This window comes from Littorina saxatilis, linkage group LG9 (genome assembly GCF_037325665.1).
Source record: "Littorina saxatilis isolate snail1 linkage group LG9, US_GU_Lsax_2.0, whole genome shotgun sequence".
Lineage (NCBI taxonomy): Eukaryota > Metazoa > Mollusca > Gastropoda > Littorinimorpha > Littorinidae > Littorina > Littorina saxatilis.
This window is the reverse complement of record NC_090253.1, coordinates 37,166,029-37,184,017: the sequence shown is the minus strand read 5'-3', so window position 1 is coordinate 37,184,017 and position 17,989 is coordinate 37,166,029. Positions and strand designations below refer to the sequence as shown.

Here is a 17,989-nt window from a genome sequence, read left to right as displayed (position 1 = left end):
TTTCTAATTGATCTTATACAGAAAACCACGCTTTCTTGTTAAACTGAAGCGCTACTGCGTTCGAGGCTGTAAAAATGTTACGATCAGAAAGATGTCTTGCGACAGTTTAGCAAAAAGCAATACCTGTTCTCCTCAAAGAAACAGCAATAACAACAAGTCGCGTAAGGCGAAAATACAACATTTAGTCAAGTAGCTGTCGAACTCACAGAATGAAACTGAACGCAATGCAACGCAGCAAGACCGTATACTCGCAGCATCGTCAGTCCACCGCGCACGGCAAAGGCAGTGAAATTGACAAGAAGAGCGGGGTAGTACTTGCGCTGAGAAGGATAGCACGCTTTTCTGTACCTCTCTTCGTTTTAACTTTCTGAGCGTGTTTTTAATCCAAACATATCATATCTATATGTTTTTGGAATCAGGAACCGACAAGGAATAAGATGAAAGTGTTTTTAAATTGATTTGGAAAATGTAATTTTGATAATAATTTTTATATTTTTAATTTTCAGAGCTTGTTTTTAATCCAAATATAACATATGTATATGTTTTTGGAATCAGAAAATGATGGAGAATAAGATGAACGTAAATTTGGATCGTTTTATAAAAAAAATTTTTTTTTTACAATTTTCCGATTTTTAATGACCAAAGTCATTAATTAATTTTTAAGCCACCAAGCTGAAATGCAATACCGAAGTCCGGGCTTCGTCGAAGATTACTTGACTTGTAATTTTGATAATAATTTTTATATTTTTAATTTTCAGAGCTTGTTTTTAATCCAAATATAACATATGTATATGTTTTTGGAATCAGAAAATGATGGAGAATAAGATGAACGTAAATTTGGATCGTTTTATAAAAAAATTTTTTTTTTTACAATTTTCCGATTTTTAATGACCAAAGTCATTAATTAATTTTTAAGCCACCAAGCTGAAATGCAATACCGAAGTCCGGGCTTCGTCGAAGATTACTTGACCAAAATTTCAACCAATTTGGTTGAAAAATGAGAGCGTGACAGTGCCGCCTCAACTTTCACGAAAAGCCGGATATGACGTCATCAAAAACATTTATCAAAAAAATGAAAAAAACGTATGGGGATTTCATACCCAGGAACTCTCATGTCAAATTTCATAAAGATCGGTCCAGTAGTTTAGTCTGAATCGCTCTACACACACACAGAGACACCCACACACCCACACACACACGCACGCACGCACGCACATACACCACGACCCTCGTCTCGATTCCCCCCTCTACGTTAAAACATTTAGTCAAAACTTGACTAAATGTAATAAAAAACGCTGGCGCTGGACCCGAGTACGCTCCCCCAGTATGAAAGTTTTTGTCTTGTGCACGTGGATTAAAAAAAAAAAAAAAAATTTATTTATTTATTTTACACAATTAAAAAAATTATTAGTCTAATTAGAGTAAAACAAGAATTAAAAAAAAAACCCGGATCACTTGGATTAAAAAATAAAAATAAAAAAATTATTTATTTATTTTACACAATTAAAAAAAACTATTACAGTAAAATAAAACATTAAAACGTTCATAATAAACAATAGTAAACAAGAATTAAAAAAAAAAAAAAAATAGACCGCCCATGCCGGGAATCGAACCCCGATCACTTTGGTCACTGTGTGTCCCTGTCGCTCTTTCTCGTGCTCTCTTGTCTCTCTTTCAGTCTCACCGAGACAAACACTGCATTGTTGTTTCTTTGCCGAGACCAAATCCTCGCACCCGCTGGCTGGCTTGTAAATCACGCTTTTCTCGTCACTCCGTGGCGTGTTCGGCTGAGGCTGTTCGCAAAGCGACCAGCCTCCCACCGCAAAAACTCCCACCGTTAAGAGTGGCTTTTGTGTTTTTTGGGGCATTTAGGTCCCAGGTAACATTATGAAGTTTTAATACGATCAATCGGACCTATTATCAAGTTAGTGTATCAACTTTTGAACGAACTGCGCCCAGTAGTTTCCCAGCAATAAGCTGTTAAGTCGAGACAGACACACAGACACACAATTAAAGTCTGCTGGACCAACTAGTACTGCGTACTCGGGGATAACAATATGTGTAACAATCACACACACACAAACACACACACACACCAAGCATGTAACACCTAAAGAAGGGAACATAAAGTAAAAGCAAATCAGCTGAACAACTTTTATTTAATTGTCACTGATTATTTACATGTACATCAAAATTATACATGCAACAATAGGATACAGTAATACTTTAAATCCACCTGTTTTGACAACTCCAGCCCCCAATCTTTAGTTTAACCCATTTGCCAGCAAAGCACATGATCAGATAACACATTAATCACACAATGTCATTATTCACATTGAAGTCGGATAATCAAATCTGATTCACTGTTGTTGTTGTGAAACAAAACTACACAAAGTAAATAAAAGAACAAGTACACACAAAATAAGCACACTATGTTACAGCCAACAAGACAATACGAGCTTATTTGCCACACCCTTCTTTTTTGGAGACAAAAATGTAATTCATTCACATGTTAGTTGCATACAGCCTATAAAGTTGTATTTGTGTATAAGTTCATACAGTGGTACCTGCCTTATACACCTTAGGACACCTCCTATGAAAGGTTACCTCCTATGAAAGGTCACCTCCTGTTGTCCCTTTTGACTACATGTATAAGCTTGATCAAAATATACCTGTCGGAAGGAACGTTTGGGGGTTTAATACTGCCCGTCAGGTCTTAAATGCCTATATTGGACATGATTTGTTTTATATGATTGGGGATACCTGTCGTGACAGTCCACCTGCAAAGTAGGGACGCTTTAAGGTGGTCTTATGGGAGTCCTTGCATCGCAGCAGTGTAATAACCTACATTTCCATTTCATCTTTGATTTTCCTTCACTTTAAAGTGTGCATGCTAATGGATAATTAATTGGCAAATATGTCACACATTTGATATCATAATGCTTCTCTGTTTCTCATGCAGCCACTCACAAGGTCATCTCAACTTCGTTGTCACTGTACTTTTGGCCAACAAGTTCTAATTCCACACTGAATTACTGCTGAATATTTCCCCTTTCCACTGTCATATGCAATTTATTTTTCTGTTTAAAGGGACTCCTGACAACAACAACAAGAAGAGCAAACGCTCGATCGAGTCACTTTCGCAGTTCTGAATATTATATGAGGCATCAGATGGACAGGAAGAAATTGCTATTCACAACACAATGAGTCACGTTCACATAAAATTTGAGCCCGGTCACTTTTATAGTTTCCGAGAAAAGCCCAACGTTAAGTTGTGTGTTGCCGAACAGAAAAGGCTAGTTATCTCCCTTGTTTTTCTGATAACGTTCGTAAAAGGCTACAGATGTAAATACTTTGATGTAAAGAATAATCCTACAAAGTTTCAATCACATCCGATGAACTTTGTCAAAGATATAAAATGTCTAATTTTTCCTTTGACGCTGACCTGTGACCTTGAAAAAGGTCAAAGGTCAACGAAACCATCGTTAAAGTGTAGAGGTCATTGGAGGTCACGACTAAACAAAATATGAGCCCGATCGCTTTGATAGTTTCCGAGAAAAGTCCAACGTTAAGGTGGTGTCTACGGCCGGCCGGCCAGACGGCCGGACGGCCGGACGGCCGGCCGGACAGACTAACACTGACCGATTACATAGTCACTTTTTCTCAAGTGACTCAAAAACAAAAACATATCGCAACAAGAGCTACACAGTTTGGTTCTTGGTTCAGAATCTTGATACCACACACCAGGAGTATCTTAAAGTTATTGGTGTTCGAATTATTCAAATGTTCAAAGCGGTGTAAGGGAAGTCTTTGCAGATGCCTGATGGTAATGTTTCCATGCACTTTGTCTTTATGTTTACTTCGATCTCCCTACTTTTTGGCCCCTGACTGCAAAGGAACTTGCTCGCATTTGCTACAATACTTATTAGAAATCAGAAATCCAAATGGGTTTCATCTGTCAAGATGTAAGCGTACTTGTCCGCACAGAAAAATATGACGATGAACCCACTCAAGACTCTGATGCGTAAGAGTAGGACGCTCCTCTTTTCATATGAATTTTACTAATTAGCATAATTGCAGGGCACATTAAATCACTGCTGGTGCGTCTAAATTACAGTACAGCCAATGTACATTGGTAACAAAAAATGCCACCTGCCTCGAATAGACCAAAAGTATGATCTATAAGTATACATAAACAAACTTGACAACAAAATTCAAATTACCGATACTGATTAATAATGCTCAATCCTGTATCACTTCAAACCCTCTCCCTCCCTCAATTTGACGTATGATGCACATAAACACAACCTTTGGCAATGAGCATTATGAACAAGCCTGCGCAAAATTCACTAGATGTACAATTATATCTTTGAGCTACAAATGTTTAAGGATTTAAGAAATTAGTTCCCATCAGTGAAACACTAACTGCAAAAAAATGCGTAGCTACAGATCCTCCACTGACACAACTGGCAAAGACAGTTTGTGTTCCTTTCTTTGTATGAAAGAAACATACATCTCCCAAAACTGAGCGTGCACTGTTCAGAAAACTTCTTTCCCTCATTTTCACAGAAAACGTTTTTCCTGCAGTCTCTTGCACACACACACACACACTCACACTCTCTCTCTGAACATAAATACACACTGGAATTATTCATAACCCCGAAACACCTTCTTCAAGGTAAAAAAACAAACAAACAAAAAAACACGTACCAGTACCCACACACACAAACCAGGGCCATTCATTTATCAGTGGATAAATCTTCAGTGATAAATGTATCAGTGGATAAAAATTCTTCTTGAATCTACTGCTTTTACACATATTACACACACATCTCATAACAGGAAAACAGGAATCAAAACATCTGGTCATTCTATAAATGAAATTAAATGAAAAGATTAGCAAAGGATATAATGATTACAGAATCCAGGAAATAATGTGTCGAATTGCTTCTGCATGTATAGCATAGCTTGCAGTCTTCAAAGTCAACAAGGCAAGAGTAAATTTGCGCTCAACAAGCCTCTATAAGCTTGCATAAGATTAAGTGAAGGAAAACAATGATCTTTTTTTTTTAATAAGTTTTATTCTAATGACATTGTAAAAACAAGTTCTCAAAGAAGAAAACAGACAATGAGAAAGAGCAGAGTTCTCAATGCATTTGGAAATGTTGGCTCCAAGTCAATCATACAAATTCTCACAAGAGAGCTTACTATGAGCACAATGTTCCGTGAAAACACTATTGCAAAGCAACAAAAATGACACAAACACAAGTGCAAAGTATGGCAGTTGAAGTTTTGTCAAAACCAGTACATGTTGATAAATGCAAACTCCCCCCCCCCCCCCCCCCCCATCTACAGGAAACAACAACAATAACAAAAATCAGAGTTTTCAATTTCTCCACTACACACACGTACATGATTTATAAGATTATGAAAATCTCACAATGCTTGTTAGAGAGATTAAAACATTTATTAGTACATGTATGTTCACAAAGAGACATCCTGAAAAATTTACTTCAATATAACTGTATATGCAGGCACAAACACGATAATTGTACAAACACAATTAGTTCTGTTCACTTATGTGCGGCCACACACGTCATAGGCTTGTGACTGTTCCAAAAGTCCAATAATTCCCAATTTGGTGACAACTTCAGCACAGCCACACACAAAAATTGTGGTATCTTTTGACAACTCAAAAGTATGTGAAAATAGAAACACCACCCCTCCCCCCCCCCCCCCAAAAAAAAAAATCAAAAAAAAACTAGACCTAGAAAAAAAGTGGGATAAACTAATAGGGGGAAAAAGTGGGAGGGGTTGTGTTAGAGTGGTGGGGTGGGTTGGGAATTGAGGGGGTAGCTAGGGTGGGAGGTAAAGTGAAGAAGGGAATAAGGGAAGTAGAATGGGGAGATGGAGCACAGTAAAATGTACGCCCCACCAAACAATGTCTGACCGATCACATGCGATGTTGGTACAAACATTCTCTATATATACTTGCAAAATAAACTGATAAGGAAGAGTAAACATGCATGCAGAGGTTAAAGCGGAGAAAAATATCAAAAACAGAAAAACAGACTTGAGGTTCAGATGATCCTAATATTTTCAGATTTTTCAAACATTTTCCTGTCTAGAATTTGTAGAAATTCATGAAATCTGTCAACAAATACTCTTTAAAATAAGGAATTCCTGGTTTCCTGCTGCATATTTATCACTGTTTATGTGGTATTGGCTGTCTGTGGGAAGGATGAAGTGGTGATTAGACTTAACACAGTCTGCCAGTTATTTGTTACCAAAAACAAACAAATGAAACAGAGATGCTGATGTTTGCAAATAACAAGACAAAAGCAATTAAGAAAAATTAAATGGACTTGCCAAACAAAACAGATTTTCGGGCCCCCCCCCCAAAGGTGAGAAAAGGGAGTGTGTGTGTGTGCGTGTGTGCGTGTGGGGGGGGGGGGGGGTAAGGATCAAAGACACATTAGAAATGTAAATTTATTCATCACAGCGTGGATCACGCAATGAGAAGCCAAAAGATGAAGATGATGCCAACCCACAAAAAGACTTTAGACAGAAACTGTTCCTCTGCTTCTTGGGGGGATCCCGGTGCCGCTGAAACACACACAAAAATTCCATGACGACGTCCAAATGGATGCAAAGCACTGTAACAAGCACTTTTTATGGTGATGGTGTGTGAATGTTTCAGAGCTTCCAGATCCCTGGTGTTGTCTATTTTCTCTTGTTTCATTGTTATCTTGTTATTATAATAGCCCTGTTTAATCTCTCTCTTACCGCCGAAGTTCTCTCCCTCTCTCTCTTTTTCCGCACACACGCACGCACACTCTTTCTCTCACTTGTTCCATCTTTGCTTCATGTTTGATTTTAAAACTTACGTGCAGCAGGCCTTCCGTCATTGAAGTTGAAAGTGGATGCGAAAATGCCAAAGGGGAAAGCACCGATACCAAAGGAAAACTGGAAACCTCCATCCCCACCAAACCCAAAATTGGGAAAGGCCTGGAAAAAAAGGTTACAATTAATTAGCATTGACAGGAAAACGATTGTGGGACTTGAACAAAGTCTGAGTTTAAATGGATTTCACAAATTTTCTGGTTCTGAAATAAATGTACGCCAGGTTCTTATGATCACACACACACACACACACACTGCAGCCAGGCAGGCAGTACACGTCAGATCGACACACAGACAGGGAAAGGCACACACACAGCCACAGATGTACAAATGGATACAATTGCTTTTAGTTTTACACACATGTAAACAGACATCTGTATGACGAAATGAACTGCACATTATTTGAGGCTTACAATTTCTCTAAATCTCTCTCTCATATATATACCGAGCAACAAAAGAAACGCGAAAAAATTCTGCAATGTTGATTGACAAAATCTCCAACAAATTATAGAGTTAGAATTATCAAACCACAAAAGTTTGATGAAGGTATGTTTGACCTAGCTGTTGTGTGATTATTTTGATGCTGCGACTGTTTCAACACACGGGACAAGCAGGTTTAACGTTAACCAAGTTTTGGAGGTCTCGCTCAGTCAGTCTTCATCGCGCTCTCTGGCCACTGATCGGACACTGGTGGCTTCCAATGATGTTCCTGGTATTGTTAGTGGCTGTATTGAATCGATCTCGAAGACGTTGTGGCAGGAAATTGCGATCTTGTCTTATTGGGGTAATGCGAAAAATCCACCGCGTTGCATAACTGCAGTGCTTCCATTGTCAACAGAACCTTGGTGAAGGTGATATACTGTTGACATATGCACGTTTAAAGCACATGCCAGCGCTTCTGGATCATCCCTAGCTTTAAATCAACCTGGCATTATGGTGGTGTCAATCTTGGCATCCTGGCTGTTTCAAAAGTGAGACTGGCAGCAAGCGTGACATGGTCGCTTTTGGTTGCTAATGCATTAGTGAACACGTCTCACACATCAGATTTCTCCTGCTCCACTTGCACGTGCTGCGAGCGCGTATTATGTGTTTAACGTTAAACCTGCTTGTCCCGTGTGTTAAAACAGTCACAGCATCAAAATAATCACACAAAAGCAAGGTCAAACATGCCTTCATCAAAATTTTGTGGTTTAATAATTCTAACTCTATAATTGTTGGAGATTTTGTCAATCAAACAATGACAAATTTGTTCGCGTTTCTTTTGTTGCTCGGTATATATACAGACATGTATCCACACTTTACAGTCAGGCAGACAGACAGACAGGGAAAGACACACATACATGCACACACATACAAACACTTTTACAAAGACACACACACACACTCTCTCTCTCTCTCTCTCTCTCTCTCTCTCTCTCTCTCTCTCTCTCTCTCTCTCTCTCTCTCTCTCTCTCTCTCTCTCTCTCTCTCTCTCTCTCTCTCTCTCTCTCTCTCTCTCTCTCTCTCTCTCTCTCTCTCTCTCTCTCTCTCTCTCTCTCTCTCTCTCTCTCTCTCTCTCTCTCTCTCTCTCTCTCTCTCATTAACATACCCCAGTTCCTTCTGGTTCAGATCTCTGGCCTGGTGGGCGAGGTGGCAATTTTTCTCTGCAAACCAAAATCACAGGCAAACCTGATCAGAACACTTGCTCCTCCTCCTCAGTTGGAATCTTAGTCCTACACACCATCAGCCCTATCAACAAAGACGCTTGCAATTTAACCGTCCCATTTCTTCTACATGTATTACATTTACAACCAAGAATCTGTCCAGTAAATAGCTTCATTTCACACATTTTTACTTGTGAAAAAAACCTGATGCTAGAGCAGGAGTAGCAATTTTTCCCAGGTGAGTTTTATAACCTGAGTGTTACCGTATTTGATGGACTACAAGCCGCGACTTTTTTTTTTTTTAAATCGCATTTCGGCTTATAAAAAGATGCAGCTAAAACGTTACCTAAACTTGAATAGCATTCACCTAATGGAAGACGCCGCGGATTTTCATTTCGCTCGATTGACGACTACCGGTACTTTATTTATAGCTCTCTACTCAAGACTCGGCGCTTTTCTCTTTCTTTCGCGAATCTTCGTTTGTCAACAAGTCGTCGTGACAAGATAGCGTACAGAGAAACACCGGATGTATCAGGATCTCGCGCGTGCGAGATTTCGTTTTTTTGTGTCTCGCGATAGTTGGAGGAGCGAGAGCCGCCATGTTGTGTTTTCGTCTGCTCGAAATGTGCGCAAAAGTCGTAAATCATCCCAAAAAAGCTTATTATGTGTTGGTTACAAATTGTGTGTGTGATATTTTTCTTCAAACTTTTTCACTTTTCTTCTTTATTCTTGGAGCCGATTTCACCAAATACCGTATTTTCGTTTGCCTGGTTGTTTTGATTGATTGACACGATCTGATTATATTTATTTTCGACGGCGGCTAATATAGTGACGCGGCCTATACGTTGCTCGTCCCATTTTTTTTTTAAAAGTCGGGGGTGCGGCTTATAAAACGGTGCGTCAAATACGGTACTTCTATCTAGTGAGACACAATTAAATAATGCAGCTGCAAGCAATTTGAGATGTAACTTCATAAAGACACTTCCCTCCATGTATGCTTAAACGACCATGTAATGTAAACTTTCTTACTCTTCGATCTGTCATGCATGTGTTTACAAGGAATAAGAACGTCCTTTCTCTACTGGATGCTTCCAGTGCAGAGCAGGGATATTTTGCTGAAATAATTTGGACGATTGACATGGGTACGGTGTCACTCACTAACTTACAAAATTAATAAAGCATATAAATTCCCCCTCTGCGCAGAAAGGGCCAGGCTGAAGATGTTTTGGGTATGAAAGGATGCTCAGATTCTGTGTATGCACAAGCTGGGAAGCACAACGCTTACCTAGGATCTTGTGGGTTGGGATTTCCACGGCCATATATGGGAATCACTTTGTCTTTGCTGATGCCAGCTTTGCACACTGGACATGTCTGTCTGGAACGCCGTGTCTCCAACCACTGATGCAAACATGGCCAGCTGTAACAGCAAGAAAATTATAACCATTAAAGTTACAATAATGTACTCCCATGTAAATTACCGTCTGGTAAACTACGACCTGTTCATGCAGGCTCTTACAAGATATGAATACATCTCAATATGTGTGTGAGAACATACAAAAATGCGTAACCAAAAATATGCAATGGTAAAATCTTAAAAGGAGGAAACTGTCTTCTAGTGCAACCTGAATTTATTTTTAAGAAGAATTTAGAATAAATTCTTCTTCTTCGGCGTTCCAGGATGAGAATAAATTAAATCTGTAAACAAGCAATGGCACTTTCTGCAGGAATTAAATGTCCTCAAAGTGAAATGTTATGCATACATGTATGCATCAGATAGTAATTAGTATAGCTGTAAGTGTAACCAAAAGTTAACATTCTGAGATCCTTTCACTTCCAGTTGATCACAACACACTTCCAGTACCAATTATAAGGCCTTTATGCTAGCTAAGTTACCTTTCTGCTGAATCATGAAAGGAGGAACATTAACCTGAGGGGTGAAGGAGGACGAAGAGCTGGGTGAGGAACACTGTAAATTCATGAGTGTAAAGAAAAGAACATCTAATTTTACCTAATTGTTCCATTTCTTCTTGGAGGTTTTTCTTTTCTTTTCTTATCGCCCTTACCGTGTGTGTTGCATATCTTGCTATCTGTGGGAAGCTATCTTTTACCTTAAAAACGTGTCGCAATATTCATAACTTGTGTTCTTACAAATTAAACACATTGATATCAATCACTGCCACACCCATTTTGTACAATTCTGATGTTGGTCAAAATACAAAGTCAAACCGTGTTCCAGTATTAAACACAAATGATTGGACAATACATACATCAATGTTAAAGCACATGAAATAGCGGGTAGCAACAAGGAACCTCCATAAACCCCCAAAACATAAACTGAAAATTCACATTACCAAAACAAGTGTCCGCACATACTGACGACTGCATCGTTCGCTGTTTCAAGGCATATGTTGCATTCGTATGTACCCGCAGCTTCTTCCGCAGTGTTATTATCTTCGCTCGATGGCGAATTATTGTTTTGAGAGGTTGTTTCGGCACTCATCGTTCCGTCCTAGGTGCTTCTAACATCGTAAATAGATCAGCACCAAAACAACACATCGACTTTCACAGCCCAGACATACGTTGCATTGCGCATGCGTAGATTTGGCAGGGGAAACTAGGCTTGTAGCTTGTTACCTCCCCTACAGGTTCTGACTAATTACTGCGCGACCTCAAACTAAAGCATTTTCATGTAATATTTTCATATAATAGTTTTGTTGTTCTAGTATTTTCATAGTATTTTCTCACGTTGTATCATGTTTTAAGCCATAGGAATCTATAGTTTGTGCGATACTCCTGATGACTGCTATCCGATCTCGACGAACTTTTCGAAAGTTGCACATCAATGCGGCACTCCTGTAAGGCTTTCAGGGTAATCTTGAACTTTAGCGTGTTAAATGCACTTGTAATCATAACAAGTCATTTTAGATCCCTTTGAAGTTACGGAATGAACTCCGATGAACTGTACGAATGCATTTTGTTTACATGGGTCAAAGAAAGAATTATCCGTATGCTGAGACAAGGGAGACAACTCTTTCGTGTAAATGATGTCCCATGGTTGACAACGTACGCCATTTTCGGTGCATTTTCGTCGATTGAACAACCAAATTAATTAATTATGCTTAAGTTTGAAGCTCAATCCGTCAATTAATTTCACGACAAATGTTCTTTGGCTTGCTTACATGGACTTGTATCAAAAATGAGTAAAGAATAGCACTGGATTCTGAGCTATGAATTTAACACGCTAAAGTTCAAGATTACCGCTTTCAGTTTAGTTTGCAGGTTGTCAAAGAGTGGTAAAAACAAAATGGCGCTTGATAAGAGTGCCAACGCGAGGCTTTTCGTGCGACGATGACGTCAGTAACGTGGATATAGCCTGGGGACCGAGACACGGACCCGTGGATATCTAGCCACAAACAAACTGAAAGCACCCGGCGGAGCCGGGGACCCGGGTAGCTCAGGTGATAGAGCACTGGACTTGTGATCGAAAGGTCGCTGGTTCGAATCCGGGCCGGACACGGGTCAACTTTATGTGCAGACCCGGGCCAGAGACGGTATCCATCTCCCACCCCCGTGTCACCACAATGGCACGTTAAAGATCTTGGTCATTCTACCATAAGTGCAGATGGCTGATACCACCTAAACGGCACGCATACATGAAAAGCCGTGAGGGCGTAAAAACTCGAATCGTATAAACCAATTCATGTCCAATATAGGCAACTAAAGACCTGACGGACAATAAGCCCCTTAAAATGTACTAAGCACCGGATTTCTGCCACATCCATCCGACCATGTCCAGCGACTTGTTTTTAGAACACACGCGACCTCAAACTTAAGCGTTTACATGTCATGTTTTTGTTAAGGCTAATATTTTCACAGTATTCTCTTGCGTAGTTATACCAAGTTTTAAGTCATAGAAATGGAAAACAAGTCGCGTAAGGCGAAAATACAATATTTAGTCAAGTAGCTGTCGAACTCACAGAATGAAACTGAACGCAACGCAACGCAGCAAGACCGTATACTCGTAGCATCGTCACTCCACCGCCCGTGGCAAAGGCAGTGCACGTGGAATTGACAAGAAGAGCGGGGTATTCGTTGCGCTGAGAAGGATAGCACGCTTTTCTGTACCTCTCTTTGTTTTAACTTTCTGAGCGTGTTTTTAATCCAAACATATCATATCTATATATTTTTGGAATCAGGAACGGACAAGGAATAAGATGAAAGTGTTTTTAAATTGATTTCGAAAAAAAAAATTTGATAATAATTTTTATATATTTAATTTTCAGAGCTTGTTTTTAATCCGAATATAACATATTTATATGTTTTTGGAATCAGCAAATGATGGAGAATAAGATAAACGTAAATTTGGATCGTTTTATAAATTTTTATTTTTTTTTACAATTTTCAGATTTTTAATGACCAAAGTCATTAATTAATTTTTAAGCCACCAAGCTGAAATGCAATACCGAACCCCGGGCTTCGTTGAAGAGTACTTGACCAAAATTTCACCCAATTTGGTTGAAAAATGAGGGCGTGACAGTGCCGCCTCAACTTTCACGAAAAGCCGGATATGACGTCATCAAAGACATTTATCAAAAAAATGAAAAAAACGTTCGGGGATTTCATACCCAGGAACTCTCATGTCAAATTTCATAAAGATCGGTCCAGTAGTTTAGTCTGAATCGCTCTACACACACACACACACACACACACGCACGCACGCACGCACACACATACGCACATACACCACGACCCTCGTTTCGATTCCCCCTCGATGTTAAAATATTTAGTCAAAACTTGACTAAATATAACAAGTCGCGTAAGGCGAAAATACAATATTTAGTCAAGTAGCTGCCATTTTTCAGCAAGACCGTATACTCGTAGCATCGTCAGTCCACCGCTCATGGCAGCCAAAGGCAGTGAAATTGACAAGAAGAGCGGGGTAGTAGTTGCGCTAAGAAGGATAGCACGCTTTTCTGTACCTCTCTTTGTTTTAACTTTCTGAGCGTGTTTTTAATCCAAACATATCATATCTATATGTTTTTGGAATCAGGAACCGACAAGGAATAAGCTGAAAGTGTTTTTAAATTGATTTGGACAATTTAATTTTGATAATAATTTTTATATATTTAATTTTCAGAGCTTGTTTTTAATCCGAATATAACATATTTATATGTTTTTGGAATCAGCAAATGATGGAGAATAAGATAAACGTAAATTTGGACGTTTTATAAATTTTTATTTTTTTTTTACAATTTTCAGATTTTTAATGACCAAAGTCATTAATTAATTTTTAAGCCACCAAGCTGAAATGCAATACCGAAGTCCGGGCTTCGTCGAAGATTACTTGACCAAAATTTCAACCAATTTGGTTGAAAAATGAGGGCGTGACAGTGCCGCCTCAACTTTCACGAAAAGCCGGATATGACGTCATCAAAGACATTTATCAAAAAAATGAAAAAAACGTTCGGGGATTTCATACCCAGGAACTCTCATGTCAAATTTCATAAAGATCGGTCCAGTAGTTTAGTCTGAATCGCTCTACACACACACACACACACACGCACAGACAGACAGACAGACACACATACACCACGACCCTCGTTTCGATTCCCCCTCGATGTTAAAATATTTAGTCAAAACTTGACTAAATATAAACAAGTCGCGTAAGGCGAAAATACAATATTTAGTCAAGTAGCTGTCGAACTCACAGAATGAAACTGAACGCAATGCCATTTTTCAGCAAGACCGTATACTCGTTGCATCGTCAGTCCACCGCTCATGGCAAAGGCAGTGAAATTGACAAGAAGAGCGGGGTAGTAGTTGCGCTAAGAAGGATAGCACGCTTTTCTGTACCTCTCTTTGTTTTAACTTTCTGAGCGTGTTTTTAATCCAAACATATCATATCTATATGTTTTTGGAATCAGGAACCGACAAGGAATAAGATGAAAGTGTTTTTAAATTGATTTGGACAATTTAATTTTGATAATAATTTTTATATATTTAATTTTCAGAGCTTGTTTTTAATCCGAATATAACATATTTATATGTTTTTGGAATCAGCAAATGATGGAGAATAAGATAAACGTAAATTTGGATCGTTTTATAAATTTTTATTTTTTTTTACAATTTTCAGATTTTTAATGACCAAAGTCATTAATTAATTTTTAAGCCACCAAGCTGAAATGCAATACCGAACCCCGGGCTTTGTCGAAGATTACTTGACCAAAATTTCAACCAATTTGGTTGAAAAATGAGGGCGTGACAGTGCCGCCTCAACTTTCACGAAAAGCCGGATATGACGTCATCAAAGACATTTATCAAAAAAGTGAAAAAAACGTTCGGGGATTTCATACCCAGGAACTCTCATGTCAAATTTCATAAAGATCGGTCCAGTAGTTTAGTCTGAATCGCTCTACACACACACACACACAGACAGACAGACAGACAGACAGACGCACATACACCACGACCCTCGTTTCGATTCCCCCTCGATGTTAAAATATTTAGTCAAAACTTGACTAAATATAAAAAGGACTTATGATGCATTTTTGAAGAGCTAGCTAGCGAAAGTGAAAAGCCCTGGATTTTGTCACATCCGACCATGTCTGACTTGTTTTTAGAACACGCGCGACCTCAAACTAAAGCATTTACATGTCTGTAATGCATGTATATTTGTTGCTCTTGAATTTTCTCAGTATTTTTTCACGTGTTGTATCCTGTCCGCGAGTGAAACGGTTCAGTGAGTCTCATCATAACATCAGTCAAATTATCGTCGATTAGATTTCCATCTTTTCAGAACCTGATCACAAATGGCTGATCAGTAATCGATTTTGTCAATTTCCTTTTCGTTTCTCGAACCTGGTTACACGTGTGCCACTGACATTACTACAGTTCTGCTGCAGACAACCATTTTTAGCTGGTATTTCCACCGGTTTCAAAATTTGCTTCCAAAAGTCATGGTGCACCGCTTTCAATCTCAACAGATAAAACGAGGGTTTGTGTCAAATCTCAAAATAGTCGGGTAGCTGAAATCTGTAGCTTGCCAAAAAAATGGGACGCTAAACGTTGAGGGTTACAAGCATCCACCTGGTCTCAATGGAGAGTCTGGACGTGGAGTAGTGTAGTCTAGGTAGGTGGACATTCTGAATTTGGTTTGTTTGGCCGCCATGACACTTTTCAAAATGGCCGCCTGAAAATCTTATGCGGGCCATATCTCACGTGTTATATTTGATGGTTTCTGTCTCGTTTCCAATTTCCCCCTCGGTGGCCCCTTTCAAAAAGGGTACACACCGGTTCTTCTTGATTGCGAGTGTTATCGATTGTTTCGCTGTGGTTAAGAACCGGTGTGTACCCTTTTTGAAAGGGGCCACCGACTTCAACCCAGGTTTGAACGGCTCAACTGCAAGAATGCAGGGGCTCAGAGAACAATTTCGGGACATCTTAAGGGAAAACAACAATTCCCTCCAACACCATTTCGCCGAATTCATCGATGGGGAAATTGGAAACGAGACAGAAACCATCAAATGTCTCCGCGACGAAGCCCTCGCCATCGCGGGTAAAGATGAAGAAGCCCTCAACATGCTGAAACTCAGCCTCCAAAAATTCATCAAGGATGAACAAACTTTAGTACAACGCCACCGTGACTACGAGGAAGACAGGGAAAGACGCGAACACCGCAACCAACAACGAAAACGGCCACGGGACCACTCAACAAGTAACTACAGAATCCCCAAGCTGCCAAAGCGACAATAGGCAAAACTTGTGTCTAAAACCTACACTCCGGTCTGCCCTCGGGCGGACCACCCTCATCTTCCAAAAAGGGATGAATTGTTTCGTTGCTAAACCACCTTATGAAACAACCAACACACCCCCTCCCCTATCAACCTGTACATACAGTACACAGACAAAATAATGAGAAGGGTGAACAAACAACCACACCACTCCCCACATTTACCTGTACCATCAGTACACACAACAATACGGAGAAGCCTCAATCACTGAGAGGACAGTACACACAAATACACCCAAACAAGGGAAATGAAAAATAGTCATCTATAAATGATTATTCTCAATCGAGAAACAAAGTGATGAGGATATGGGTTTGAATAGTTGTCCCCTGACGAGGCTACCTTTCAGTTTCCCCAGAACACCTCTATAAAATCACAAAGAAGCTATCCTAACAATTTGAAACTGTAAATATTGCCGAAAAGTACTACAATTGGGAGAGGTACTTAGGGATCTCTGGGCTGCCTACTGCATTTGCCGGGTTTGGCAGACCCTTGATTTTTTACCCCCAGAAAATAAGCCGATTAATGCTCCGGTCAGATTGTCATTAAATGTTTGACTGAATCACCCTGAAAGAAACCCCATTGATTTAAATTGGCATTATATTGCTTCTATTAAAATGCAATCATGTACTGCTGGTAATTTGGCTCTTATTTTGAGCATGTACATGATTAGGCACAACAATGACTGAAAAACGCGAGAATTTCACGCAGAATGGACATATTTTTCGAAGTAATCATACAATGCACTACTTAGATCATGTTTATTCTTGCATATTTGAATTCTTCATGTCAAAATACATATATATAGCCCTTTAGTTTGTCACTTTAGTCCATATAACACGTGAGATAAGGCCCGCATAAGATTTTCAGGCGGCCATTTTGAAAAGTGTCATGGCGGCCAAAAAAACCAAATTCAGAATGTCCACCTACTTAGATCATGTTTATTCTTGCATATTTGAATTCTTCATGTCAAAATACATATATATAGCCCTTTAGTTTGTCACTTTAGTCCATATAACACGTGAGATATGGCCCGCATAAGATTTTCAGGCGGCCATTTTGAAAAGTGTCATGGCGGCCAAACAAACCAAATTCAGAATGTCCACCTACCTAGACTACACTACTCCACGTCCAGACTCTCCATTGAGACCAGGTGGATGCTTGTAACCCTCAACGTTTAGCATGTTGCACTTTTCTGAACTCAGCTACCCGACTAAAATGTTTCAGTTCCTTCTGCCACTGACACTCCTCGGATAGTGCCCCTTTAAATAATATTTCCATGTCCATTACACACACACACACCACACACACCGGCCACACACTCACTGACACCGCACACACACACACACACATACACACACATACATACAAACACTGACGCACACACACACTCACTCACACACACATACCGTGCATACACACAAAACACGCGCGCGCACGGCACGCAAACACAAACACACACACACGACACACACACACACACACACACACACACACACACACACACACACACACACACACACACACACACACACACACACTCAAAGAGCGAATAGGAAAACAAAAGAGCAAGGATCTTGCGTGTGTCATTTCTTTTTATATTTAGTCAAGTTTTGACTAAATATTTTAACATCGAGGGGGAATCGAAACGAGGGT

The 17,989-nt window shown here is 39.5% G+C and overlaps 1 protein-coding gene across 1 annotated transcript; it reads right to left on the bottom strand.

Moving 5' to 3' along the window:
- Positions 1-2,140: 2,140 nt before the first annotated feature.
- LOC138975960 (E3 ubiquitin-protein ligase RNF185-like) lies at positions 2,141-11,149 on the bottom strand. The gene is made up of 5 exons (XM_070348733.1): positions 10,898-11,149; positions 9,832-9,963; positions 8,492-8,546; positions 6,888-7,008; positions 2,141-6,606 (listed from the first exon to the last, which is right to left on the bottom strand). Exons 1-5 carry the CDS (start codon positions 11,044-11,046, stop codon positions 6,509-6,511), a joined length of 555 nt encoding a protein of 184 aa, XP_070204834.1. The 5' UTR covers positions 11,047-11,149; the 3' UTR covers positions 2,141-6,508.
- Positions 11,150-17,989: the final 6,840 nt, after the last annotated feature.